Source organism: Macrobrachium rosenbergii, chromosome 7 (assembly GCF_040412425.1).
Source record: "Macrobrachium rosenbergii isolate ZJJX-2024 chromosome 7, ASM4041242v1, whole genome shotgun sequence".
Taxonomy (NCBI): Eukaryota; Metazoa; Arthropoda; class Malacostraca; order Decapoda; family Palaemonidae; genus Macrobrachium; species Macrobrachium rosenbergii.
In genome coordinates this window covers 60,581,533-60,608,802 of record NC_089747.1, presented here as the reverse complement: position 1 = coordinate 60,608,802, position 27,270 = coordinate 60,581,533, and the positions used below count along the sequence as shown (strand labels likewise).

Genomic DNA, 27,270 nt, shown 5'->3' with positions numbered 1-27,270 from the left:
ACAACTGTCAGCCGTCAGGTTTCCCGATCCTTTCTCGACGACGTCTTCACTTCAGCCCCTGTTGCTTAGGTGAGTTAGGTTGACGAATGCTAAGTTAATGGTGAGACTTCATCCTGGTACTTGTTTCTTAAAAACAGTACAGGTTTAGTCACTTGAAAAGAAAAGCTTAAGCTAGATGGTAGGTATTTAGTCTAGAGCTAAAGGCCTACCACCAAGTGCTAGGCTTAAGCAGCCAATCGTAGTTTAATGTTAATTTATGGAAGGCAAGTCTAGGATGAACCTGTTTTATCAAGGAAAGTAATATTTTCTGGGTTGTGGTTAAACGATAATAGAGGAACCTTTTGTTTAGTCTTTGTACATAGGCTACAGGGCAACTTTGGACCATAGCTGATATCCTAGACATAGGCCTGTAGCCAATAATAAGATTAAAGCAGCTTTACCCCTTGCAATTTGTCTGTGCTATTGCAAAGGTAGGCCAACCTTTATATTTTGCCTAGGCCTAATCCATTGGAAAGTGTTGCCAAGACAGATACACTAAGATTGAGAATGGCTGCCATTTTGTTTTACAAATTACTTTAGATTTCTATTTGTTTAGACTAGGTTTCATTAGTAAAATATTACTAATAGCCTAAGGAAAAAACGAAATTGAGGGAACTGTCAACTACAAAGGTTTTTTTATTGTGAAAACTTTAGCTGCAGCCAGTGAAGTATTTTCTAGATATCTTACAGCTAGCAATAATTCTGTAGAATTCCTAACCTAAACTAAAATTTGCTTTATACTTAACATTCAATTTATGAGAATTATTCAAGAGTTTATAGCTTCTAAAATGGTAGCATAGCAAAATAACCATCACAGTACAACAATGTAACTGGAAAGTACAGCAGTTGGTACATAGAGGTGTTACGTACCCCAAACCCTACAATGATACTGATGCTCAACACAAACAGTGCGTTGGTATTTTGATGCAAACTGGTATGGGGTGGTAATAGGCTGTTCACAAATCAATCATCTGATTAAACTAGAACACCTCAATGTACCAGCTACTGTGCTTATCAGTTACTTTGTTGTACTGTGATGGTTATTTTGCTATGCTACCATTTTAGAAGCTATAGACTTTTGAATCATTTTCATAAATTGAATGTTAAGTATAAAGCAAAGGTTAGTTTAGGTTAGGAATTCTACAGAATTATTGTTAGCTGTAAGATATCTAGAAAATACTTAAGTGCAGGCAATATTATAGGTTATTTTTCTTTAAATCTTCAGCAGAAAACCCTTATAGGCGGACTCAACAGACTGTAAACCCAAGAGGGTTCCAAAGGAAAATCACCTGCCAATGAAACAAGTTAAATGAAAAGCTGATAAACAATTAGAGATCAGGGATTAGCAAATAGAACCAATACATGTTTGTTATTTATATATCAGAATAAAGAGCCTGATAAGTTGAGGTGCTACTGTATTAGTGTTATATTTGACACTGATCTTCAGTGGTGTATCAGATGCATAGCCATCATTTTTATGTGTCATTGTATACCAAACACACATCTTGAGGTGCAGATTGGGAACTATCAAGCTGTAAAAATTGCTGTAGATATTTTTTGCTCATATATATGTATGGTTATTGATTAAATATTGAAATTAGCTGTACTTTCATTGTGGTTTCTCAGGGTCCTCATTAGTGACTTACTTACATTGGCATTTCCATGACACAATTTGTGACTGGTTTGTCATCATTGGCTCCATAATTGGTTGTCTGATTTAGGGTTATGATAATTTAACCAAACTCCTGAGATAGCACAGTATAGTCTTTATACTTTGACCATTATTTATAATCTCAATCTTGTATAATCCACTACAGTATATAACTGATATCAAAATACACATTTGACAGGATGATGATGTTGACGCTCTTCAATTAGGGACAGAAGATTGATGTTATCATGGGTTAGGCTAAATGGTGATTTTGCACAGTTATAGCTTTGAGGAGATAACTGGTTATTGGTGTGGTGAGTCACTGGTTTGCTGGTGGATTTTGACTTCAGACCAAAATGAATGGTTCTTAAAGGTCTTTTTTATGCCTGAGTGGCATACTTGTACATTATATTTATCAATAATATAGTTTTACACATGGTCGTTACCTCAAACTGACTACTACACTGGACCTTTTGGTTGAGCTCTACACTAAGTTCCATATGTTCCATGAAAAGTGCAACAGTTACTGTAATGGCACTGTGTATAACATTAAGGGCAAACAAAAAGCTAGTCTTGCTAGCCTACTTGCAAGGTGATCCACAAATATCCTTTGTAACTTGGATCAACTGTGTAATCTGTGAACAGCAGGAATTTTATAGCACTAAATAATTCCCAGTCATAGTGTGGCTTCACTTATTCCTGTAAATCCATATGCTCATTGTTTTAGTACTAGTTATGGGTACAAGTGATATAGAGAGATTTGGGAATATTGAAATCCAGTGTAGTAGCCTTCTCTCAGTCTTGTAAAACATTACAAGGTAGGTTTAGCTGACATGTAAGATATGGAAATAATATCCTCTAAATATATGCTGTATGTAACTTCGCTCGAAAGGGTTCAATTTGCTGATGAAGGTTGCAATGTAAGAACTCCATTTCTATAAGTAGTTGAGTACCAATTGGTTCCTTTCCTGCCCAGCTGTTAATCATGGAAGTTAGGCTAGAACTCCATTTTAGTAGAGGTTTTTTGCAATAAGCTTGATTTTCTAACAGGAATTTAGGAAGTGTAACCCCAGAACTTCATTGAATTATTATTACTGTGACTGAGGTGCCTTGGGCAGGCATGAAAATACTGCTCCTGTGAAGTATAAAATTACAATGTCATGTGCATTCCTCCATTGGTCAGGTGACCTAGTAATGCCTATTTTACCTCTTTTTCCTACATTTGCTCTGTGGAAATACAGTATTAATATTTTTTCAGCCAGACATGGAAACTCTACTCCTGCTTTTGTTGTTCTTGTCTTATAGTGTGTTGCTTCATTCATTGTCAGGCCATACTATTTTTCTTCATCCTGCTCCTGATTTCTTTGGTCCTGAACTAGAAAAGTGATATTGATTAATAAAGGTGGCATAAATGAATGGCGTATATTATTTACAAAGGATATTAAAGTCCAGTTGTTACTCTTACTTTTGTGTGTCATTGAAGTTCATAAGTTGGATCTTCCAGAGTACTGTACATATAACTGAATCGAGTGTCATGCAGACTAGTCTTTGGAAGGAACAGTTTGCCCTTTGTGGTCTAGCAGAATCTCCCAACAATATTGTGTTGTGCGATTTCAGCTCTGTTGAGGAACTGTTAGTCATGTTTGATCCAGTAAAATATCCTAAATGTTTCACAATGAATTCAGAAATGACAGAAAGGAGTAGCTAAGAAGGCATAGATATATTTGACTCAGCACAGTTCCTAGGACCTGAGGTGTTTTTGGTGTTTTAGAGGCTAAATAATACAATGCATCTAAGTGTTTCAAAATTAATGTCCTAAGGTTGAGATGTTTACAGGGGGATGAGGGCCAGGGAGCTTGGGATGCTGTCATACTCTGTTTATAAAGGGATAGTTCGTTTATGTGTGGTATATTTCAGTAGATCATCTAGTGGGCAGATTGCCTACCTAAGCTATTGATTTTATAATCTGTAGTGCTCAGCAGCAGTTTCTTGTTTGATTGGCAGGTGATCCTAATGTCTTCCGTCGAATTTTGTTTCTTCCTTTAGAGAGGCATGGCTTACAGTGTTCTTTTTATCTGTTGATCATTCCCTATGGTTTCTTTCCACCTTTAAGATGTCCAGGTTCTTTAAATTTACCTTGGTCATATTTTGAATTCTTTGGGTGATCCCAATGAGTCTAAATATGACTTAGTGATCTTGGTAAACTACTTTATTTTGATGAGTTATACATCATTGTTTGCTTAGGTTTAGTTTTAGACTAAAAATTGCACCCAATATCGTAATTCTGTTGTTTATTTTTAAGTAATTCCAGTTTGCATTTTATTTCTAGTTTTACATTTCAAATGATATCTTGTAACAGCACATTGACCTTCTATACTTAGGCTAAATGAGTATGGGGTTACGGTCACTGTAGGTGACGTATGTTCATAAAGATAGTTATGTCCCCTTCTTGTGTACGATGAAATATAGACATGAATTCGGTCTATTAATGGAATCCACTTGTATCACAAAGTAGGGGTTGTTTGTGTTCGTAATAACAGTTTGCTCTGTTGGCTCACAGAAATCAGGGAGGTGAAAAATTTTGTGGATATTTTAGCCAAAATTTTACCCTTTTTTCTGCTAAAATTGAATTTTATGTCGGTTGTACGCAGTTTGAGACATAAGAAACAGGAGTTAAATATGGTGCGAATGTCAGTTGAAAACATCCACTTTGAATAACTAGGGAAAAGTTTAATACAAGCTTTATGAAAGGAACCTGCAAAATCTGTAAAAATCTGTTTCCAAGGTTTTTATTTGTATATTGTGTTATTGAAAATGGGGTGTGCATCATTGTAAATTTTAGTACCGTAATCGAAATTCATCGTATCTTGAAAAATGACCAAATTTCAGTGAAAAAAATGTATGCAAACAAAGAAACTCTCCGAATATGAGTGACAGTTCACTAACTGAATCAGTAAAATGTTACTCCTGGCATCTGGTGATGATGGTACATTTTTCGTGTGGGAGGGAGACCTGTTGTTTTTGAGTTAAGGTTCCCTTGGGGGAGCTCTGGACAGCACTCAAGTGACTACTTGCATCTAATTTGGTGTGTCTCACTTTTAGTGACATCATTTCATCTTTGGTTGGCACGTATTTAGTATGTAGACAGAGCTCAGGAGTAATTGCTTTGCAAGTGGGATAAGTGACCCATTAAAGCAGACTTTGTTTTTACTCATTGCTAACTTTTGCCTAGTCAATTTAAGAAGTCTTTCCAGATTTTGATTTTTCACCTTTTGCATGGCGCTAGTGTAAAAGGAATGTGATTATTTTTCAGCTTGTGGAACTAATTTAATTCATTTTAATTATTTCCCTGAGAAAAATAACTGTAATTAAGGCTTAAGGCTTATCCGGAAGCACTGGAATCAGGCATTTTAATGACCTAGGCTGCGTCCACACGATTGAGCTTTGTTCGATGAACTTTTTTGTCCGATGTGACGTCAGAAGCGGAGAAACAGCGGGCAAAGTCAGAACTTTGCCCGCTTCTGGCGTCACGCAGACAAAGTTCGTCGAACACAAAGCTCGATCGTGTTTTAGGCCTTAGAAAAAGTGGGGTTTGGAGTAATTTCCTTTCATTGCAGTTTGTGGATTTAACCCAACTTCTGTGGATACATTGATGATCATACATGTATGTTTTATTGATCAAGTAAAGTTTGAATAAACTTCTTATACTTAAAATTTTTTAAAACCTACAGTAACTTCTGGTGACTATAGAAAATACCTAACCAGACAAAGTGATTCCTGATCATGCAAACTATGTAATGCAATTGTTTTCTCAAGTATGCAGAACTCTGTAGTGATATGATATCAAGAAGCCAGTTGTTGAAATATTAGTTATTTTTATCCCTGATTATGCTCTCATTGATGAGTAGAAGCCACAATAGTGGTAACTCAAATGATTGTACGTACGGGTAGAAAAGTACAATGCTATGTACAAAATAAAAATCATATGTTACAAGATAACAATCACCTAGTTGCCTGTGACTTAGGTTAGGTTTAAAAAATTGTAATTTACCCATTGCAACTTTATGGATAATTTATAAAAAAGGCAGCTTTTGATGTAACCAAACCCCTTGTTGACATTGTACTCTTTCAAGCATTACCGTTACTTTACCTGTTCTCTAGGTTACGTTGGTGTCCTCATCAGTGATTCCAGGAAGGAAACTTTTTTTTGTGAGTGCCCATTGGCTGTACACTTTATCTGTGACAGAAAGTGCAAGGTTCTCCAATCAAATCGAGGTAAATAAGGTGGATAATTAAATGTATATTTCCCTGTACCCATTTCAGATGTGTTGACATTTATGATTATACCCTCTTAAGGAAGAAAATTTAAAAATGTGGTTCCATTTAATTCTGTACAACAAACCTTCCATGCAATTTCAATTGAGAAAGAAATTTGGATTTTGGGAAGCTGGGCTCAACATACAGTGGGAAATACTGCTGACAAAACTAATCACAATTAATTCTAACCACTCGGTTTGGGGATATGACAGAGGTCTGTGTATCGTATGAATGGACATGGGCTGAAAGTTTCAACCCATTCTTCAGTGTTCGAAATGTTTGATCTGTCTGATATAAATGAAGAGTTCCACTTAATCATCATTCAAATAGTTATGGAAAAAATGGTCTGGTTAGAACAGAAATTAATAAGGAGAAAATATTTTTGGAACTTTCGAGAGAGGTATTTTGTGGATAATTTTTTAGATAAAAATTTTTACTGGACAAAATAAAGTTAATAGTCTGTCATTTCTTTCATTACAGGGAGATCAGAATCCAGCAAGAGCAAGACAGTCTAGCAAGAAATTCTTATAAAACAATTGCAGACAACTTATATATATGTGTAAAAACCTGGTAAGTTTCTGGATTCATTATAATTAGGTTTTGCGTTTGTGTGTGTGAGATCGCTAAGTCACATATCTAGAGTATCCTATGGTTCAGCCAAAGAATCTTCAAGAAATGAGACAGGAGAAGCTGAACCATTAAGGATTACTAAGGGTCATTAAAGATGACTTTTTTTGGTAAGAGAGACCCAGTGGAACAGGAAACCGAGAGCCTATACAGAGGGCAGACCTTAGGCAGGGTAGCAGTGGAAGAGGGGAAAGAATCTTAAGACTTGTCATTTACCTCTACCAGTCTACTCGATAAAGCTGTTAAATTTCTTTGATCCATAGACCTGCCTCGTGAAAGCAAAGTCTGAGTTGAATATTATTGCTGCTTCAGCTCAAGGATGGCAGAGGACAAACTGAAAACAAAATCATTCTGGGTTGGCAATGGAAAAGGCAAAGAATTAGCCAAATGTAATTAACACGGGGTCATGGATAACCAATAAGACTTGTCATTTTTTCTGAAGCTCGATCTGACAGATCTTAGCCCAACCTGGGAATGTCACCGTGATGTCATGCCGGCTGACATTCAGTTTGGCTGCCGGATGAATGATGTTTAACATTCAAGGCGCCCCTCATAAGCCTTTAGCTGTCGTTTTCAATTTCTTTGTTGCATTACTTAAATTCTTTGAAGTCCTTGTTAGGAGGTTAGAAACAGAAGATGGAATGTTCGTTTTGAGCTACTTCAAGATAGTTACAATACTAATAATAGTAATAGGGGTTTAATAGATATATTCTTTTAATAAGATTTAACTGTCTTCGGTCAGGGTGACGTTTTTTATATTATGAGAAGCATTAAGAAAATCTAGTTGTGTGTTCTATTGTACTTTGCCAGTTAATTTCTTTGTTTACGAGTTTGTTGGTTTTTGGCATATGTGTAAACTGCCAGGTATATTTGAGGTTCTTGAAAAATAATTTACAAGTGGTGTGAAGATTCAACCATCTTTTTACCTGATACTAAATTATGACTGTATTTCAGGTTCGTCTGGCATATTTCTTTATCCTGAAGACGTTTTTTCAAGACTGGCTTCAAGATCTGATGATGGAATTCATCCAATGAACCTGTTTAAAGAGGGTCTTTTCTAAAAAGATTTTCGCTCTTCTCTGTTAATTTTGTTCAAGTATATTAATGCAAGTTCCAAACCTTTTTATTTTTACTTTTGCCTTAGCATTCAGCAATGGCAGAGAAACTGGGTGCTTGAGCAGATGTTGAAACCAACGTGGTAATATTTTATTATTGAGAGCATGTGACCTCTCCCAACAAGTGAAAGTTCTGTCTCTCCATATGTGTTGCTTGCTCACTTGCACTATGTCCATTGAACTTCTTACCTTTTCTGATAGTACGATATTCTTGCTTGAGTCTCTCGTCCATCTAAATGGGCTCTTCAAGGCAGCACTCTTCCTTGTTATTGTGAGGATTGGGCCATGGAACTTTGATCCGTTATTTGTGTTTACAAACTGTGTATACATGGTTGTACAATCTCCAGGTGTTTTTGAGCTGGTAAGTGTTCAAGTATACAGAATTGAGGACATCTTCATAACTGTCTGCCTATGCTTTAATGCTTGCAAAGTCACTGGTCATTTCTTCTTTCCTTCACTCCTTTCTTTAAGGAATGCAACTGTGTTACAGTTGACTGCCTGTCAGCAGAAAGCAGGTTTGTTATTCACTGTTTTACACCAGTACCTCTTAATAACAGACTTCTGTCACTATTTTGGCCAGAGTGGATGTCACTTGATATAATAAAGGCACTGTCAAGAATGGGTGCAACTTGATATGTATAAGTGATTCAAGTTGGCTTTGGCTGTTGCTAAATATTTCTCTTAGGTGTCCTTTTTCTGGCAAGCTCTTTGTCTTAAGCTTGTGATCATGGTGTACAGTATCTTGTGTATCCTTTGTGGTTCTCAGTGCTCCTTTTGTTACCCTGTGTGGTTTTCTAATTTATTACAATTAGTTCCAAATTAGTCTAAATGAAATTAAATGCGTTGTGTTGTGCATAAAAATACAGTAGTAGTGTACAGTTTCACTGACATGATTTAGGGGTAGAAAAGGATCAGTTCTGGAGTTTGGAGCTCACAAAAACGTACTCAAGTTCTTGGATATTGTCTGTCATTGCATGGTACTCAGGTGTATCATTATCCTTACAAAGTAAGTAAAAATAAGATGTGAATTTACATTTAACTGACCTATTCATGCTGTTTTCCTTCTTTCATTTATATAGTTCCTTCCTTGCTTTAAGTATTTTCCTATTCCCCATACTAATATCACTGGCAGTGCCATCTTTTCAACTCGTCTGATTGGTTCATTTTTGTGTCCTCAGACAGATGCTCACAGGTGTAAAATACATTTTTATATAAGTAACTTACCAACTAATTACATTGTTATTAGTTCCTACTTTTCATGGCAGCTAAGTTTTAGTGTAGGTAACAGACCCCGCCCACTTGGACAACCAGCTCAGGAATTCAATTCGTTCCTGCTGCTCGTTGACTGAACATCGGTCGCTGGGTAGCTTTTGTTTTTATTTGTTTTCACTGGTTGTTTGTGGACATCACTGAATTTGGTGAGGTACATTGTAGATTTTGGTAATGCTAACCAGCTTTTTTCCTTAATTGTGACTGGATATGTCAGACTCGAGTGTTCATAGTGTTAGGTATTGCAGCAAGGGCTGCAAGAGGAGACTGACATCTGCTAAGTATGACACTCATACCTCTTGTAGAAGGCAAAATTGTTCTGACATTAAGGAATGGGATCGGGTAATGGAAGACTTTAAATCCGAGTAGATAAGAAATTTAGCATTATGGTTAATACCGTAACCCAATTGTGTGCTTCTGTTAAAATCTTGATGAATCAATTGAGTGCAAAGTGTCTTGTCAGTGGAGGAGGTGGCTACTCACACCACTGACGCTCATAGACCTAGGTCCTTGTCAAACTCCCCTAAACCTGGGAGGAGGCAAACCGTATGTCCATGGGAGGTCGGTGGGGTTTACCCATGGGTAGTTTCCCCCCTCAATCGTGTCCCACTGACGCTCCTAGACCTAGGTCCCTGTCAAACCCCTAAACCTGGGAGGCGGCAAACCGAACATCCAAGGGAGGTCGGTGGTGTTTGCCCACTGGTAATTGACCCCTCAATCGAGCCTGTTCACCATTCCCAGAACTCGCCGGATGGCCATTGGAAAGGCATCCGAGTGGATGTACACCCCTTATCGTCGAGTAGTTCCGATTCTAGCGTGGATAGGAGGCGCAGTCGGCACCTTTCCAACATTTTCAGACCATTGAAAAAGTCAGCAGCTCCTGAATGCATTCCTCCACTCCCTTGTAAGCGTTTCAGAGATCTGGTTTGGAGTCCTGAACCTCCTTGTAGCTTCTGGGACCAAGAAGACACCCCAATGTCTCGCGAGTTGTTTATACTGCAACGCTCATCTAAGAAGAGCGCTGATCAGGCAGTGTCAGCCGAGCACCTGGTAGGGGTGTGTTCAGTGTTGGCTGAGCACACAGTGAGGGTAGACAGTGTGACGGAATTCAAAACCACAAAAAAACAGTACACAACAGTCACCCTGGTCCTCGGTTGCTGGAAGATGGAGTAAGGCGTCCACGGTCGCCAACACAGCACACAAAACCACAAACCAAACCAAAACAGAAAAACACACGACTCACGAACATACAGCAACAACAACAGCACACTAACAAGGAAAAACAACAACTCTGAATCAGCACACAAACAAACTGTTTAAGACCAAAAAAACGACTGACCGGCACTAGCTCTGACTCAAAACTGCCTCCAAAACCAAAAAATCCTCACATATATTCCACAGACAGACAGCGCCGTAAACAAACTAACGACCTCATCCCTCTTCCAACAACCGAAGCACTCACAAACGACAATTACTCTCTCTCTCTCTCTCTCTCTCTCTCTCTCTCTCTCTCTCTCTCTCTCTCTCTCTCACAAAACGTTGGGAAATGCTAAATAAAAACAAATTTATTCATCCCTCTATAACAGCATTGCGGTTGATCGCTTGTGTGGTGCCAGGCGTTCGGCTGGCATTAAGCAGCCAGTTGTTGATACTAGCATGCATTTCGAATGTTCGATAGCATTCAAACACCCAGTGACATATGTTGGGGTAGCTGATTTTGAGCACCCGAGTGGAGGTGAGCATGCTGTCTGAGCCAAGCGCTCCAACCATCGTTTGGCGCCTGATCATCATGTCTCCTATGAAGTCTCAGCGGGCTCAGTTGCCACACTCACCGCCTCGTTTGGCGCCACACCCTGACAAGCGTTTAACATCTCATATCACTGCTTCTGATCATCCAACGCAGCCAGTTTTGACTAGTGTCAGCGTTTTGGTGGCACAAGACTCCTCTTTGGAACTGATTCATCATCATATCGATAACATCTTGAGCCTTTTAAAGAATCCTTCAACTGCAGAGCAAGAACTAAAGGACTTAGCTCTTCGATCTCATCCTTTGGCCAAGATAGGCTTTTTGCCAATGGAGTTGGATCATTTAGTGAAAGACTTATTCAAAGTCTTTGAAATATTCAGCTTCCTTGATTGGACAGTGGGAGCTTTGACAAAGAAGACTATAGATTGCACAGCTCTACCGGACAATTTTACTGCCGACTGGCTAGGAGTTTTATCTTGTGTGGACAAGGCAGTTCATGATGGATCGCTAGAATTGGCTGCTCTCTTTGCCTGAGGCGTATTGAAGAAGAGGGAGCTCGGGTGTTCGTTTGTCACTGAAGGAATCACTCCTCAGAAATCGTCTCTGCTCTTCACCCTGTTGGACCGAAATAGTCTGTTTCCCCAGGCTACTTTGGAGCGTGTAGCTTTGGAGCTTCAGAAGAAGGCTACCCAGGACTTGCTAACACAGTCCACTAAAAGCCCAAAGCAGCTGATTTGGACACCTGCGGCACCTGTTAGTGTAAGGGTGGCTTCTCCTTTGCAGCAGTGGCCTTTTCATGTCAGCAGAGCAGGGTATCAGCCCCAACCACGTACCAAGCCCCACGCGGTGCACACAGGCATCAAGTCATCTACCAGACCTTCTTCTAGCAAGTGAGGATCCTGTCCTCCGTGTGCCGATGGGAGCAAGACTTCTCCATTTTTGGAGGAAATGGGAAGTCAAGAGTGTGGAACCATGGGTGATAGAGGTTTTGAGAGAGGGGTACTCAATCCCATTCAACTCAAAGCCCCCATTGGCATTGGCGCCCATCAACTTGACAGCCTACTCCATAGGCTCACAGAGGTTTTTGGCCCTGTCAAAGGAGGTTACCTCTCTGCTCAAAAAAATGGGCTATAGAAGTTGTGAAAGACGGGAACTCGAAGGGTTTTATAACAGCTTCTTCATCATACCCAAGTCATCGGGAGGGTGGAGATCTGTCCTGGACTTAAGTGCTCTGAATTTTTTCATAAAGACCACAAAATTCAGGATGGAAGCCAATCAGTCAGTGCTGTCCTCCATTCATCAAGGGGATTGGATGGTTACGATAGACATAAAGGACGCATTCTTTCACATTCCAGTCCACCCAGAATCCAGAAAGTACTTGAGATTGATGGCCCAGGGCAGGGTTCTCGCCTCAGTAGCAAAGCGGCTAAGTTTGATGGGCATCAACATATGCCTGTATCTCAACAACTGGCTCCTATGCTCCCTGCCAAGAAACCGTTACACGGAAGACTTACAGAAGACTCTCCCTTGTCCAGGATTTGGGCCATCTGGTCAACTTTTCCAAGTCACAACTAGTCCTGACTCAGTCGATCGTCTATTTAGAGATGATGATCGACTCTCAGAGTTTTCGGGCTTTTCTGTCACAGAGAATTCTTACCTGCCTGCAGATGATTCAGAAATTTCTCGTTCTTCCTTCCTGCTGAACCAAAGAGTGGATGAGCCTCTTGGGCACTTTTTCATCCCTAGAGAAGCTTGTGCCATTAGGGAGACTGCACTCGAGACCCCTGCAGTTCTTCCTGAAGGCTAGCTGGCGCAGGAAGACGTCTCGGGACTCATATGTTTTCCCCATTACTCCCGAAATCAAGGAGGACCTTGGTGATGGCTGGGAGAAGAGAGATTCCTGGTAGGGAAGTCTTTATTCCCTCCTGAACCCAAGCCTAACCTTGTTCTCAGATGCTTCAGACCTGGGATGGGGAGCTTATTTACAGGACTTGGAAGTTGTGGGGACATGGTCGCAAGAAGAAAGATTGCTCCACATCAGTGTAAAGGAGCTGAAAATGATACACTTGGCTCTTCAGCATTTTGCTTTGGTGTCACACAACAACATAATTGCAGTCCACTTGGACAATGTGACAGCGCTGGCCTACATAAGGAACCAGGGAGGCACACACTCTTTCTCTCTTTGCCAGGCAGCCGGAGATCTTCTCATTTGGGCCCAGGACAACCATACTTGGATCATCACCCACTTCATTCAGGACAAAATGAACATTCTTGCAGATGGACTGAGTCACCACAAATAGGTCCTACCGACGGAGTGGACGCTGAATCCGCAGGTGTGCATTGACCTATGGAAATGGTGGGGGAAGCAGTGATAGACATGTTTTCGACACTGAAGAATCATTGTCTTCCCCTGTATTGCTTGCCAGTTCTGGACCTTCTGGCTTGGGCAACAGACACAATGCTCCAGGACTGATCCTACCTGGACATGTATGCCTTCCCACCATTCATTATGGTGGGGGAAGTCATCAAGAAGTTTCAGTCTCACAGCAACTTGTCGATGACGCTAGTGGCCCTGTTTTGGCTGCAGAAAGAATTGTTCCCGGACCTTGTAAGCTTCTTAGTGGGCTTCCCAAGACTTCTTCCATAGTGTCAAAGTCTTCTCAAGCAACCACATTTCCTCCCCTATCATCAAGGTTTGTCCATTCTTGCTCTGACAGGCTTCAGACTGTCAGGATGCTTGTCAGAGCGAAAGGATTTTCAAAGGCAGCTGTGAAGGCTATTGCCAACTGTAGACAATCTTTATCTGACGTCTACCAGGCTAAGTGGTCAGTTTTTCGTGATTGGTGTCGAAGACACAGTATCTCGTCTTCTGAGACCACTTTAGCTCAAATAGCTGATTATTTAATCTTCCTGAAGTCTTCTCGGGGACTAGTGACTTCAACTATTAAAGGCTATAGATCCATGCTCCATTCTGTCTTCAGGCACAGAGGTTTGGATCTTGCAACAAGTCAGGATCTTAGTGACTTTTTAAAATCTTTTGATACTTCAAGGGAACACAGACCACCTTCTATTCCTTGGAACCTAGATGCCATGCTTTGTTGGCTCTCAGGGCCTCCCTTCAAGCCTCTTCATACATCTTCCTCGAGAGACTTTATGGAAGACTCTCTTTTTGGTTACTCTAGTGACAGCCAAAAGAGTTAGTGAATTACAGGCCTTGGACAAGCAGGTTGGCTTTTCACAAGGTGATGCAGTCTGCCTGTTTACCCTTGGATTTCTTGCGAAGAACAAAGCCCCAGCCAATCCTTGGCCCCATTCATTCTCTATCAAGAACCTTACAGATATATATCCTGGGACCTCCAGACCAGGAGAGAGTTCTCTGTTTGGTCAGAGCCTTAAAATGTTACCTGGAGAGGACTAAGAGCATCAAAGGTTCCTCTTGTAACCTCTCGTGTTCCATAAAGAGCCCATCTCATTTTATGTCCAAGAACACGTTATCCATCTTTCTTAAAGAAGTGATCTCTGAATCCCACAGGGGAATTCAGGAGAGGCCTTACTTTTCTTGAAAGTTAAAGCCCACAAAGACCGGGCGGTCGCCACCTCACTGGCTTTTAAACGCAATCTGTCACTGTTGGCTATACTTCAATCTACGTACTGGAAATGCAGATCTGTGTTTGCCTCTCATTATTTGCGTGATGTAGAAACCACTTATGATAACTGCAGTACATTAGGACCATTTTCCGTGGCTGGCTTGGTACTGGGGGAGGAAGGGTAGGAGCATGTCTCCTTTTTCTCTATTTCCTTGTCTTGATTTTAGGTGATTGAGTTATGGGAGCCTGGGGGTACTATGTACCTGGAGTACCCACCGGTCATTATATCTTTTTGGTTGGGTTTGGTATTTTATGTGAGGTGTAGGTAACAATATTAGGGCCAGGGCAAGGGCATATTCTTTTGTATAACGTTTTGGCAACCATCGGAGTACTCCTTGGCGGCAGAGCACCACTAATGTAGAGACGATTCTCAGCTTTACTGCTGAGCCGCTACAGGTTGATGATGAGCACCAACCAGAGGCAGTACCGGTCTAGAGTAGCTCTCTCAACAGGTAAGGTTACAACAAGCATTGTCCAATGCTGGCTACCTATCTATTTCAAATTCATTTTCATTACTGAGTGTTTTTGAGTAGTTAGTGTCCATGCATCCCACCTCGTTTCTCTGTGGAATTCAGCAATGTAATAACTTGGTAAGTTGCTTATATAAAAATGACATTTTTATGATAAATAATGAGTTTTATATATACTTACCAAGTAATTACATGATCGGAGCCCTCCTGCCTCCCCTCTAATGGACATTATGCATGAACAAATTGAATACCTGAGCCGAAAGTGGGTGGGGTCTGTTACCTACACCAAAACAATATGAGCGCTCTACCGCGGAATTTTAAAACTTAAGCTGCCACAAAAAGCAGGAACTAATAGCAATGTAATTACTTGGTAAGTATATATAAAACTTTATTTTATTATAAAAATGTCATGTTTGGTTTCTCTGATTTTAGCTGATAGTTTAGGCACAAATGAAAATAAAGAGCCTTGTTTCTGTTAAACAATAACAGGAGAAATTTATAAATTAAATGGGTGATTTGTAAAGATACACTGTAAGGGCATAATTGGTATTATAGACAATGACTTAAGCTGCATGTGGTTATTTGTGATTGTGTTCAAATATAAAAGAGAAAGGTAACAGTTAAAAATTTAGTGGAAGTACAAGGTCAAAAGAGATAAGGGTAGTTATACTTCAGTCTTTTTAGAATTCCAAATTTCAAATTTCAAAGTAAATTATAGTTAATTAGTGCTCTTCAATCTTTAAATTTTAGTAAAATGAAAATAATTCTGAAGGTTTAAAGCTGATAGACATTTAGCTCTGTCAAGCAAATATAAGATTGCATTTATGTATCGATTGTAAATAAGAGAATTTATTGTGTTGTGTAATACTGTATTTACATTAGAATTGAATGAGTATATAGTATTCTAGACCTAAAGGAGGTTAAGGCTTGGCCATGAGTGGGAAAGGATTGTAGAAAAAGCGATTTTAAATGTGCAACAACATACTATTGGATGTGTTATGTCATCATAAAGCCACAGTATTATATTTAGATAATCTGGTCTTTTCTTCAGATGTCTAAATAGTTTTCTCTATTTTTGTCTATGTGCACACTTACAGCTTGATTTGCTCATGGGCCAAGTCCTCGTTAACGATTTAAAAAAAAATTTCCAGCTTGAACACTAGTATCTATCACTTTGCAACCTCTCCTTTCCTCGTTATTACCTGACCAAACTTTATCTTTGAGATCTTGAGCACCTTTTTTCCAGCCTTTCTACTTCTCTGCTATTGTCTCATCTGGAGAAAGGTCTTCCAAGGCCAATTCAGCCATGAATTTTGTAATTATACCTTCTCTGTTTCTCTTTGGTTTGTGCACATGGCTGCTGGTGACAGTAACAAAGGTCTTGCAGAAGCAAATTGAATTTATAACTCTTGTCGCCCGCATTCCATTGATCTCTCCACTACTCTAATCATTGCTGCTATTCACTTCCCTCACTGCCCTCTCAGTTTAAGCCTCACAGCCTTATCACTCAACAAGATAACAGAACTGTCCTACCTCGTCTGTCCCTCGGTAATGAAGGTCGTCCCCCTCCTCTGTCATGTCTCAGTAGTAGCTCGTGTATACTGGTCATAAAAAACATCTCTCGCACCTTTCAAACTTTGGCATTCTAAGGAGCTCTTATAACACCATCTGTTACATTCGATATCACAGTTTACCTACACCATGCTTACAGCAGCCACGTGGCCACTATCTAGACCACGACTTATCCTTTGTTTCCCTCTTGCCATCATACCCTAAGTTTTGCTTGCTTTGATTATCATTTCTCATTATCTTTTTCAGTCTCCTACCTTTCAAATGTTTTCCTAAGACCTTCATTGAGCCTAACATTGCCACTAGGAGCTTCTGTTTCTCCCATGATGGCAACTTCCTCTATTACTGTGAAAAATGGCATTGGGTTAAATGCTGTTCCTTGATAGACACCATATAGACACCAGTGTTCCCTTTTAACTAATCAGGATTTTTCTTCTGCTGTTTTCACAGATCATTTGGAAGCCTGGTATGATTTGCTATTCGTAATGTCCATCTCACAGCTTGGTACTCTGTTAAATGCCTTCTGAAGATATACATAAGTATTACCTTAATTTTTTTTTTACCGTGTCTTCGAGCATTTAGCTCTTCGTAAAAGTTGCCTCCAGTTGATTTTCCTGGAACAAAGTCAAACTGGCTTTTGCTGATTTAAAACATTTTTCAGCCTCTTTTTGTCCATATCCTCACTGGCTTTTGCTGATTTAAAACATTTTTCAGCCTCTTTTTGTCCATATTCACTGGCTTTCGCTAATTTAAAACAAGCCTCTTTTTTCCAGCCTCTTTTGATTTAAAACATTTTTCAGCCTCTTTTTGTCCATATCCTCACTGGCTTTCGCTGATTTAAAACATTTTTCAGCCTCTTTTTGTCCATATCCTCACTGGCTTTCGCTGATTTAAAACATTTTCAGCCTCTTTTTGTCCATATCCTCACTGGCTTTCGCTGATTTAAAACGTTTTTCAGCCTCTTTTTGTCCATAATCCTCCCATACCATGCTCCAGCAGTCTTGTCTTTTGTATTTTCCACCTAATGTCTCCTCTTTTCTGATCCACTCTCCTCCTAAAGTACGACTTCAGTGTCCCATACGCCATTGCTTTAGTTTTTCTGACATATTTCTCTATATTTCTGGTCTTTATTATGTAATTAATTTCTTTTGGTTAGTTTGTTCCGTAAAAGTTCCCTCTCAAACTGATGACCTTTAAGGTTTGTTCCAAGTAAACATGTGCTCATTTTGAATAATCTTTATATTAAATCCATATATTATGGTCAACCCTTCATTGACTGCCACTCCAATTACGTTTAGTAAATTGGAGGCTAAGGGTTCCCAGATATATCAGATGTTACATTCTATGGTGGTGTATTTGTCATCATTTAGAAGATCTCCAAACACTTTCCACATCATTTTATTTCTTTACGCCGCATCATTGTCTTTTAAGATTGTTTAATTTTTCCATTGTTTTCATTTTTTTGCATCTGGAGTTTCACCATTTCTAGCCCTCTTTCATTCTATTTGAGGTTGAACAGGTTATGCATTTTTCGGTGTGGAATGATTCTTACCCCTATCCAGTTTTGATAATAGGTGATCTTTTTTTTCTGTGTAATTGGATCTCTTACTGTACTGTTACTTCTATTTGTTCATTGCTATGTATTTATTTCAAGATAACATGATTTTTTGTGACTTAATGAGGGTGATTGTCTTTCACTTGGTCGGTGTCTTGCATCAGCAGATTTCAGAACAGGACTGCCACTAAATTCAGGTTTCGTTGTTTTAGATTTCTTTGCTGTCTATCTGTTTTTGAGCCTCCTCAGTCCAAAGTATCAGCTGTAAAATCATCATTTACATTCCTACTGAACCCCCCTCCCATGGTATCCGCACGGCCACTTTCCAACCTGGACATTTTCATGTCCTCCATATCCATTAACCATGCCTTTGATTTCGCTGATATCAGTGTTATTACTCTCTTCTCCATTCCACTTTTCTATTCTGAACTTTTCCAAGACCTGTATGAGCTGCACAGTAATGCAACCTTTAGCTTCCTTAATCTTTTAGTGCTACCAGTCATGTTTTACTATAATTTCCCAATTCTCTTACTCTTGTACTCATATTCACAGAATAAAGACCTTAAAAGTGTTACCCATTATCTGAATGGTCTCCAGAAAAACTATAATAGAATTTCATACTACTAAAAACATCAAGACTCACCCACAATGATCGAGGCTTTGATGGCATAACCCAGTAGTTCAGTTTCTCCCTGTTCCTGTTTGTTTATGGGAGTCGCTCCTATTTGCACTTTTTTGGCTCCTCAGGCAGGTCCTCTCTAGTTTTCGAGAATTGTTTTTCCGAAGAACTGCTTCTCATGTATCATAAAGCTCTTGATATATTAATGTTATCTCATTTCCATAGTTCCTGACCCAACTAAGTACTCTGTTGAACTGGATATAACTTTTTTTTTCTAATATGTTTGTAGCAACCTTGTTCGACAAAATCATGTTCCTCTGTGCTCATAATGTAGACATATTGAAAGCAGTTAGTTAAAGATTCTTTGAGTGAAATTACCTACTCCTAAACCCTCCTCTTTTTGCCCTCAAAATTCCTACTAAACCCCTTCTCCTTCTGCCCTCAAAATATGATTTAAATTCACTGGCAACTGGTAACTTTTCACCAGTTTTACATCTTGTGTATTTTTACTTGTACAGGTCTGCATTACTAGTATGAAGTCAATCTAAGCTTGTATAATTTGTTCTCTTGATTTAAAATTTTAACTTCTTAATGGTTCACTATTTAAAAAAAAATTAATTTTTATTTATAGTTGCTTCTTTACTCGAGTATAGTTTCCCACACTTTTGTTGTAGTTATACCCATGTACTGTGTGTTTCTTGTCTAGGACTAAGCACTTACAGCCTGAAACACATTATTCATAGACAATTCATGGACACTGCAGCCTGGGAATCGTGTAAAATGTGATGGTAAATGGCAGCCGCAACTAGGGTTCTGACCTATTAGTCATTTTCCTAGCTTACCAATTCTACTAATTGCCACCAATTCTACTAATTGTGCATATTAATAAGAATTAATATGCACAAAACCATATTAATTCTTATGTAGGCATTACCTTTCAGCAGGTGTGAGATCTGTAATAATGACTGTTGTTATTCATCGATGGACTGAGTAACACCATAGGTATATACACTGGGGAGTTTGCAATCCGTGAGGTGTGTGCTCAGGAGGTTACACCTGTGCTTGCCCATCCCCGGCTTGGGTTGAACTGGCTGTGGAAATTTAGCCTGTGGCTATAGGCCTAGAATCCCCAAGCACTCACATTTGTGCATTTGTGGTACAGATGTCTTCAGGTAGAGTGGCCATCTGATCGGGCTATTGAGAGATAATGATTTGTCTCTCTGATGGGTACCCTCTAAGTATTAGCCACCCAGCTTTGGTGAAAAATTGCCATTACTGCAATGGAGAGAGAATACTCGTCATAACATTAAAATGTCAAGTGAAAATGTCAGTAGAGGTCTTTGGCACTAAGTGCGTGCCTTCCTCGTAATGAGACTTGACAGTGGCTTAGCCAATATGTTGTGGGTGTACCCCCCAGCGCGGATAAGCCATGTACCCATTCTTGAGGAATGGTGAACCCAAAGGTTGCTGCTTCATCCTTGATGAATGCACGATTAGAGAAGGATGCTCAACTTCATAACCAAATAATTCATCATCGAGTTGGTGACGTGCAAGAATGGATTAGCGAGAATCTCAGTGTTGCTGCCTACTGTCTAGAAAACCCAAAGGAAATGGGACAGGCCTGCACACCACAGCAAAGAAAGAAAAGCTTGTTAAGCTGAACTACAATTGTTTTCTTGATCAGCAGCAGTAATTTTGTTTATTGTCTTCCCATAATTTTTTAAGCTTGTTGATTTTGATACATTGCATGAGTGATGAATTGTCTGCCATCCTTGTTGTGCACCATTGTAAAGTCCCTGCTCAACGGGTTTTCTATGGTGAACCTCCTGTTTTCTGCAGTGCCTTTCCCACAAGCCTAGGTCACGCTAAATAGCCACATTTTTATCTATGTAAATACGTATCTATTACTGATTTATTTATGCCTGTTTTCGTTGTACATTTGTCAGAACATTATTGTGTCAATTCTTGTAATTTACTTTTCATGTCATTTGTATTTTTACCTGTCCTGTGTCACATAGAGAACAATTGACCTCGGGTCACCTGTATCCTATTGTATGCCTTTGTATGATGTCCACACGCCGCTTTATAAGGCAATAAGGCAACCTGCTTTCCCAATAAACCAGCAGTACTTGTCCACCTGCTCATTATTTTGCATCTCTTACAGTGGTGACCTCCCGGAGTGGTTCCCAAAGTCATTAGCGGACTCATACGGCGACCTAGTCCTGGCTTCATGAACTACCCCACGCACCTAACAGCCTACAGCCTAAATACGGCGCTCGAACAAAGAGTTCGGGCATGCTGACTCTTGTCGGCAGATCACCAGCATCATTAGCGGACCCACACGGCGTGCTCCCACGCGTGTATTGACGCGAGTATAACCCACTCCAAGTAAGAGTGCAGTACTGTAGTGAGTATGGACACGGACATTCCCTCCCACATACATATAACCGCAAACTTTGTGGAATCAGTTATCTCCCTTGCACACAACCCGCCCGCGCCCTCTCCCACGCTGAGGCTCACGCGCTCCTCCATGCTGCTCTCCGCTCGCTGCCCACCCTGATGGACCAAACAAGGTCCTCCCTCACCATAAGGCTGCCGCCCTTCATGCACAGCAACCTGTCATCATGGCTCAACAGGGTCAAGGGGCAGTTCAGTCTGGCGGGACTCACCGACGAGGTGCTGCAGGCAGACGCCGTGATCAATGCCCTCCCTGAAGAGGTCTATAGGAAGCTCGCCCCATTGGTGTCTGCCATGGGTCCCGTCATCTACAAAAAGCTGAATGCTTCGCTCATCGAGACCTGCTCCCTACCAGTCTCTGAGAGGGCCACCCGCGCCCTTGACCTCGTAAACAACCCTCGACATCACCAGAATCTCCGGGAGACTTGGAGTGTGATCCAGGACCTCCTCATCCTGCCCGGGATGGATGCCAGCGGCAGGCAGTTGGAGATAAGCCTGTCGAGGGAGAACTTCTTCCGTCAGCTCCTCCCGGAGGTTCGGACTCAGATCTTCGAGCCTGATACAGTGCCGCTCGACAACCTGATTGGGACAGCGCAGTAGCTCACAGACTCCACGAGGGCAGCGAAGTGGCCATCCACTCCCGCACACCCCATCAACTCCCTCCAGCCAGAGGAAAGCGTGAAGGAGGAGATAAGCACCGTCACCAGGAGGCGGCCAACCTACCACCACATGAAGCAACAACCGGGGCCATGCTACTACCGCCCGGAACTGTCAACCCCCCTGCTCCTTCACCCATCCAAAAAACGGGGAAGGCGGCGGCCAACAGCACAGGCTGCCTTGGCAGCAGAGGAACCCAGGAGCCCAAAACCAGTAGGGTTTTACATCCGCGACACCATCTCCGGCAGGATGATGCTGGTCGACACCGGAGCCGTACGATCAGTGTTCCCGCCATCCAGAGAGGACCGCAAACGCCCGCTGGACCCGGCTGCCTCCCTGACGGTGGCCAACGGGTCCCCCATCCTCTCCTACGGCACCAAGCTCCTGTCGATCTCCATCCTTGGCTGGAGGTACAGTTAGAACATAGTTGTGAACGTGAGGACCCCACTCCTGGATGCGGACTTCCTCACCCACTTCGGCTTGGCAGTCGACGTCGGTCACAAGCGTCTGTTGGACACCGACTCCTGCCAGTCCCTCCCCCTGATGACAGGCCCCAGCACACCCGCCATCTTCTCCATCACCCCGCACCAGTACACCCAGCTGCTGAAGGAGTTCCCCGATGTCTTCAAGCCCGAACTACGTCAGGTGCCCAGGGCCCCTGAAGAGCATGGAATCTACCACCACATTAAAACAAAGGGCCCCCCAACACACACAGAGTTCTGGAGGATCCCCTCTCTGTGCTTTCAGGAGGCCAAGGACGCTTTCGCCGAGATGGAGTGGATGGGCATATGCAGGAAGGCCTCCAGCCTGTGGGCCTCTCCCCTCCATATGGTGCAGAAACCAGACGGCTCCTGGAGACCTGCGGCGACTACAGGCGGCTCAACCTCGCAACCGAACCAGATCATTACCCCCTTCCAAACATGCAGGATCTCACGGCCTCTTTTCACGGGGCCAAAATATTTTATGAATTAGACCTTTTGAAGTCCTACTTTCAGGTACCAGTAGCTCCAGAGGACATCCAAAACCGCCATCATCACGCCCTTCGGGTCCTGCGTCTTTCCCTTCTCCACCTTCGGCCTGAGGAATGCGGGGGCAACCTTCCAGAGACTGATGGACAGCACCCTGGGGGACCTGAACTTCTGCGTCTGTTATGTAGATGACATTCTGATATTTTCCAGATCCCACAAAGAACACCTGCGACATATCCGGAAGGTCCTGCAGCGCCTGCAGGAGAATGGCCTCATCGTCAGGTTCGATAAATGCACCTTCGGCGTCGAAAGAGTTGACTTCCTGGGCCATGAGATATCCCCGGGAGGCGTCCGTCCATTCGCATCGAAGGTCGCAGCTGTTACCAGGTTCCCCACCCCCTACCTCCATCAAGGCCGCACAAGAATTCCTGGGGATGGTCAACTACTACAGGAGGTTCATCTCTGGGGTCGCGCACACCATGGCCCCCCTGACAGAGATCCTGAAGGGCCGCCCGAAGGCCTTGGTGTGGGGACCCGACCAGCAGCAGGCCTTCTCCCTGACGAAGGCTGAAATTTAAAATTCCCGCAGAGGCAGTCGCCTGTGGCCACCAGGAAGTATAAGTAAAACCCCCCTCCAGCTGACGACAGATGCCAGCAACGTAGCCTATGGGGCTGTCCTGGAGCAGGTCATCGCTGGAACCCCCCCAGCCCATTGCCTTCTTCAGCAGGAAGTTCAGCCCCGCAGAGTCCTGCTACAGCACCTTCAACAGGGAACTGTGCACAGTGTATCGGGCAGTACGTCACTTCAAGTTCCTCCTGGAGGGTACGCCCTTCACAATCTGGACGGATCACCAGCCACTGGTCCATGCCTTCACAAAGCAAGGGGACGCATGGTCTTCCAGGCAGCAGCGGCATCTTGCGGCCATCAAATGATGGACTTCATCTGCACAATCAAATACCTCCCCGCCAGGAAGAACCCTGTAGCAGACGCCCTCTTGAGGATCAAGCTCAAGGCGGTGCAGCTGGGGATCGTCTACGAGGACCTCACCCGGGAGCAGACCACCGACCCAGAGATTCCAGCCTACCGCACTGCCATCATGTCGCTCAGGTGGAAGGACGTGCCCCTCACCCCGGGGGCCAACACTGCTGTGCAACATAAAGCACTTGCCAACCCCGTTACTGGTACCATAGCCTCCCACCCGCCGTCTGGTGTTCGACGTTATCCATGTTATCCCACCCCTTCAGCAGGACGATGGCCAAGCTGTTGGCAGAGAAGTTCGTCTGGCACAGTATATGGAAGGATGCGATGGCCTGGATGAGACAGTGCATCCGGTGCCAGACCAACAAGGTGGGGCGGCACACCAAGTCAGGGATGGGCGAGTTTCACCAGCCACTGGGAGGTGGTTCAGTTTACATCCATGTAGACGTGGTAGGTCGCTGTCAGGTGGGGCCAGGTATCTCCTGACAATCTCCACCAGGTGGCCTAATGGGCGCCCATTCAAAAAAATTAATTTTTACCAGGTGGCCGAGTAGTTTCCAGCTGGATCGCGGTTCTGTGTGTCCCGGACCACATAACCACCAACAGGGTCCTGCCTTCCTGTCCGAGCTGTGGTCCGTAAAATGTGATGGCACGCCTGCTGGGGTTCTGACCACAGCACCACCACCTACAACCCCGCGGCCAACGGATTGGTGGCGAGATTCCACAGGTCCCTGAAAGCGTCCCTCATGGCCCGCTGCACTGCCGAGGATTGGAAATACCAGCTGCCTTGGGTCCTCCTTGGGCTGAAGACCGTGCCCAGAGCCAACGGCGACCCGTCCGCAGCAGAAAAAGTCTACAGGGAGCCTCTCGTAGTCCCTGGCGAACTCATCACGGGGGATCGCCACAACCTGATAATCCAGAGGCTCCGTGACACAGTGGAAGTTCGCCCCCTGCCGGCGGATGTATACTGATAGGACGTCTCCTTTCACGCCTCCCAGCCTGTCCTCCACCACCCACGTCTTCATCAGGAACAATGCCGTCCGCCCGTTCTTGACCACGCCCTACCAGGGGGCCTTTCTGCATGCTGGAGAGAAACACCAAAGCATTCTGGTTGGCCATACACGGGAAGGACAGACTGGGTGTCTGTAGACCGGCTCAAGCCCGCCATGTTGGAGAGAGACGTTGATGGCATCATGCAGCACCCTTCGCAGGTACCGTCGCCCCTGCAGCCAGCCCAACCCGAAAGGAAGTCGACGTGGCCATCCCCGGAAGCATTCAGGTAGTGCCACAGACAGCTGCTCCCGCTCAAACAGCAGCCCCCACGTGACTTCGCGGAGCCGCGGCACTCTCCAGCAGCCCAGCAGAAACCTAGTTTGATCAGACGTCACCTACGTCTTGGGGGGGAGTTTTGTGAAGTCCCTTCTCAATGGGTTTTCTATGGTGAACCTCCCGTTTTTTTGCGGTGCCTTTCCCACAAGCCTAGGTCACGCTAAATAGCCACATTTTTATCTATGTAAATATGTATCTATTACTGATTTATTTATGCCTGTTTTCGTTGTACATGTGTCAGAACATTGTGTCAATATTTGTAATTTACTTTTCATGTCATTGTACATGTGTCAGAACATTGTGTCAATATTTGTAATTTACTTTTCATGTCATTTGTATTTTTAATACTGTCCTGTGTCACATAGAGAACAGTTGATTTCAGGTCACCTGCATCCTATTTTATGCCTTTGTATGACATCCGCATGCCGCTTTATAAGGCGACCTGCTTTCCCAATAAACCAGCAGTATTTGTCCACCTGTTCATTATTTTGCACCTCTTACACTATCATTATGCTTTGAATTTGGTTTAGCTTTCCTTCATTTCTCTCAGAAAGTACTGTAGTAAAGAACCTGCAAAAGAAAAATAAAATCACCATAGCCCAAACGTACATTTAATGAATATATCAAGATATTGTAGTAAAGTGGAATGTGAAAACTGTCACTGACTAAAATGGGCGAAAAAATCTTAGTACCAACCATGTTGAAAATAAATATAAAGTGGCAGAATAACTAATAAATTAAACTTTATCTAAGAAAAGGCAGCTTAAAATACCATTTAAATGGAGCTGAACTCAGTGCTACAAAGTCAAGAAAACTATTTTTTCGTACCAACCATGTTGTAAATAAATATAAAGTGGCAGAATAACTAATAAATTAAACTTTATCTAAGAAAAGGCAGCTTAAAATACCATTTAAATGGAGCTGAACTCAGTGCTACAAAGTCAAGAAAACTAACTACTTTTAAAATTCAGCATTCTGTGCAAATTCAGCATTCTGTGCAACTAACTGACTTTTCATACAAATGACAAACACTCCAGATAACGTCAACTTTATCGATAGTGTTTAATTAATTACAGGTGTTAATACAATTACTGCATTGTAGTGTTAAGAAAAAACTTAGTTACTTCTTACGTAAATTGGTTATAAAAGGCTTTGAAACAAAATTATTTATGAAATGTACATGATAGTAACGTTATCGTTTTCAGTTCCCAACAAATGTGGTTATTACATTCATTCAAAAAAATTAGTCTTAGACCCATTTTACTTTTTAAAAATCTGAAAAACCCTCATTTTGGCAAGAATATTGAAACGTAAAAGAATAGCCTATATCCACTTTACCCATGTAAGCTTGCAGGGTTCGTGCAACATATCGTTATGCATTGTCTCATGCAATCTCTAAGATTTGTCATGGAACTTTCTCTTTTATTTAAGTAAAAACTAAACATATTAACAAAAATGAATAATATTTGTTGGAATGTCATTATTTTCTGATACATTGTACACAAGCCATATACTAATTTAGCACTGGCAAAAACAAAGAAAAGACACATTCCTTACCATTCAGCAAACGCTAGCCGAGTGATGATTTTGTAGCAAAATCTAAAATTCAAGTTTCTTTGTCTAGGATCAGACGTGATCAATCAGTCTAGACGCACAGACACCTAAGAAACAAGAGATTCTTTATTAGTCCAGTGTTTGTTGACTTAACCCTAACACTAACAGGGGGCTAGAACTTGTATAGTATTTGGAGGCTAAAAATCTCGACAAATAATGCGGGATGTCTATGTAGTGAATTGAGATACCTGGGTCCAAGTGCCTGTCTGTTATGGAATAATCAGGAAGAAAAATTGATTAAGATCATTTGTCGACCTCTGCCCTATCACAATGTTAAACAGCTTTCAGCAAAGAACTTAGTTTACATACTTTAATGCTTAAGTGGTTCCTGGTTCCTCATCTCGTCGATCTAATACAAACTCAAGTCGTTTCAGTTCATCTGTGATGTCGATTTGATACAACTGAGAAATGACAAACACTAAAATTTACCTCTTCAGACATTTACGATTTTTTTTTATCAAAATGGTCACTCAAACAACACATGCAAAAATTTATCTCGTACAACTACATCGAAGTTTAGGTAAATAACTAACACGTTTTACAACTGTCTTAATCTACTCGATAATTCCGTTGTTCTGTTATAATAACAATAGCTTAGCCTAACACGCTAATTTTAGAAATTTTAATTTCCAAGGCTATAT

The 27,270-nt window shown here is 41.9% G+C and overlaps 1 protein-coding gene across 1 annotated transcript in view; it reads left to right on the top strand.

Moving 5' to 3' along the window:
- The window catches only part of LOC136840368 (uncharacterized), a 17,181-nt gene extending 5 nt beyond the window's left edge, over nucleotides 1-17,176 (top strand). The window contains exons 1-4 of the mRNA XM_067107052.1: nucleotides 1-69; nucleotides 5,852-5,965; nucleotides 6,488-6,577; nucleotides 7,589-17,176. The exon at nucleotides 1-69 is cut by the window's left edge and continues 5 nt beyond it. Coding sequence (XP_066963153.1) covers nucleotides 11,562-12,572 — 1,011 coding nt within the window. The 5' untranslated portion in view covers nucleotides 1-69; nucleotides 5,852-5,965; nucleotides 6,488-6,577; nucleotides 7,589-11,561 and the 3' untranslated portion in view covers nucleotides 12,573-17,176. The remainder of the gene's footprint in view (nucleotides 70-5,851; nucleotides 5,966-6,487; nucleotides 6,578-7,588) is intronic.
- Nucleotides 17,177-27,270: the final 10,094 nt, after the last annotated feature.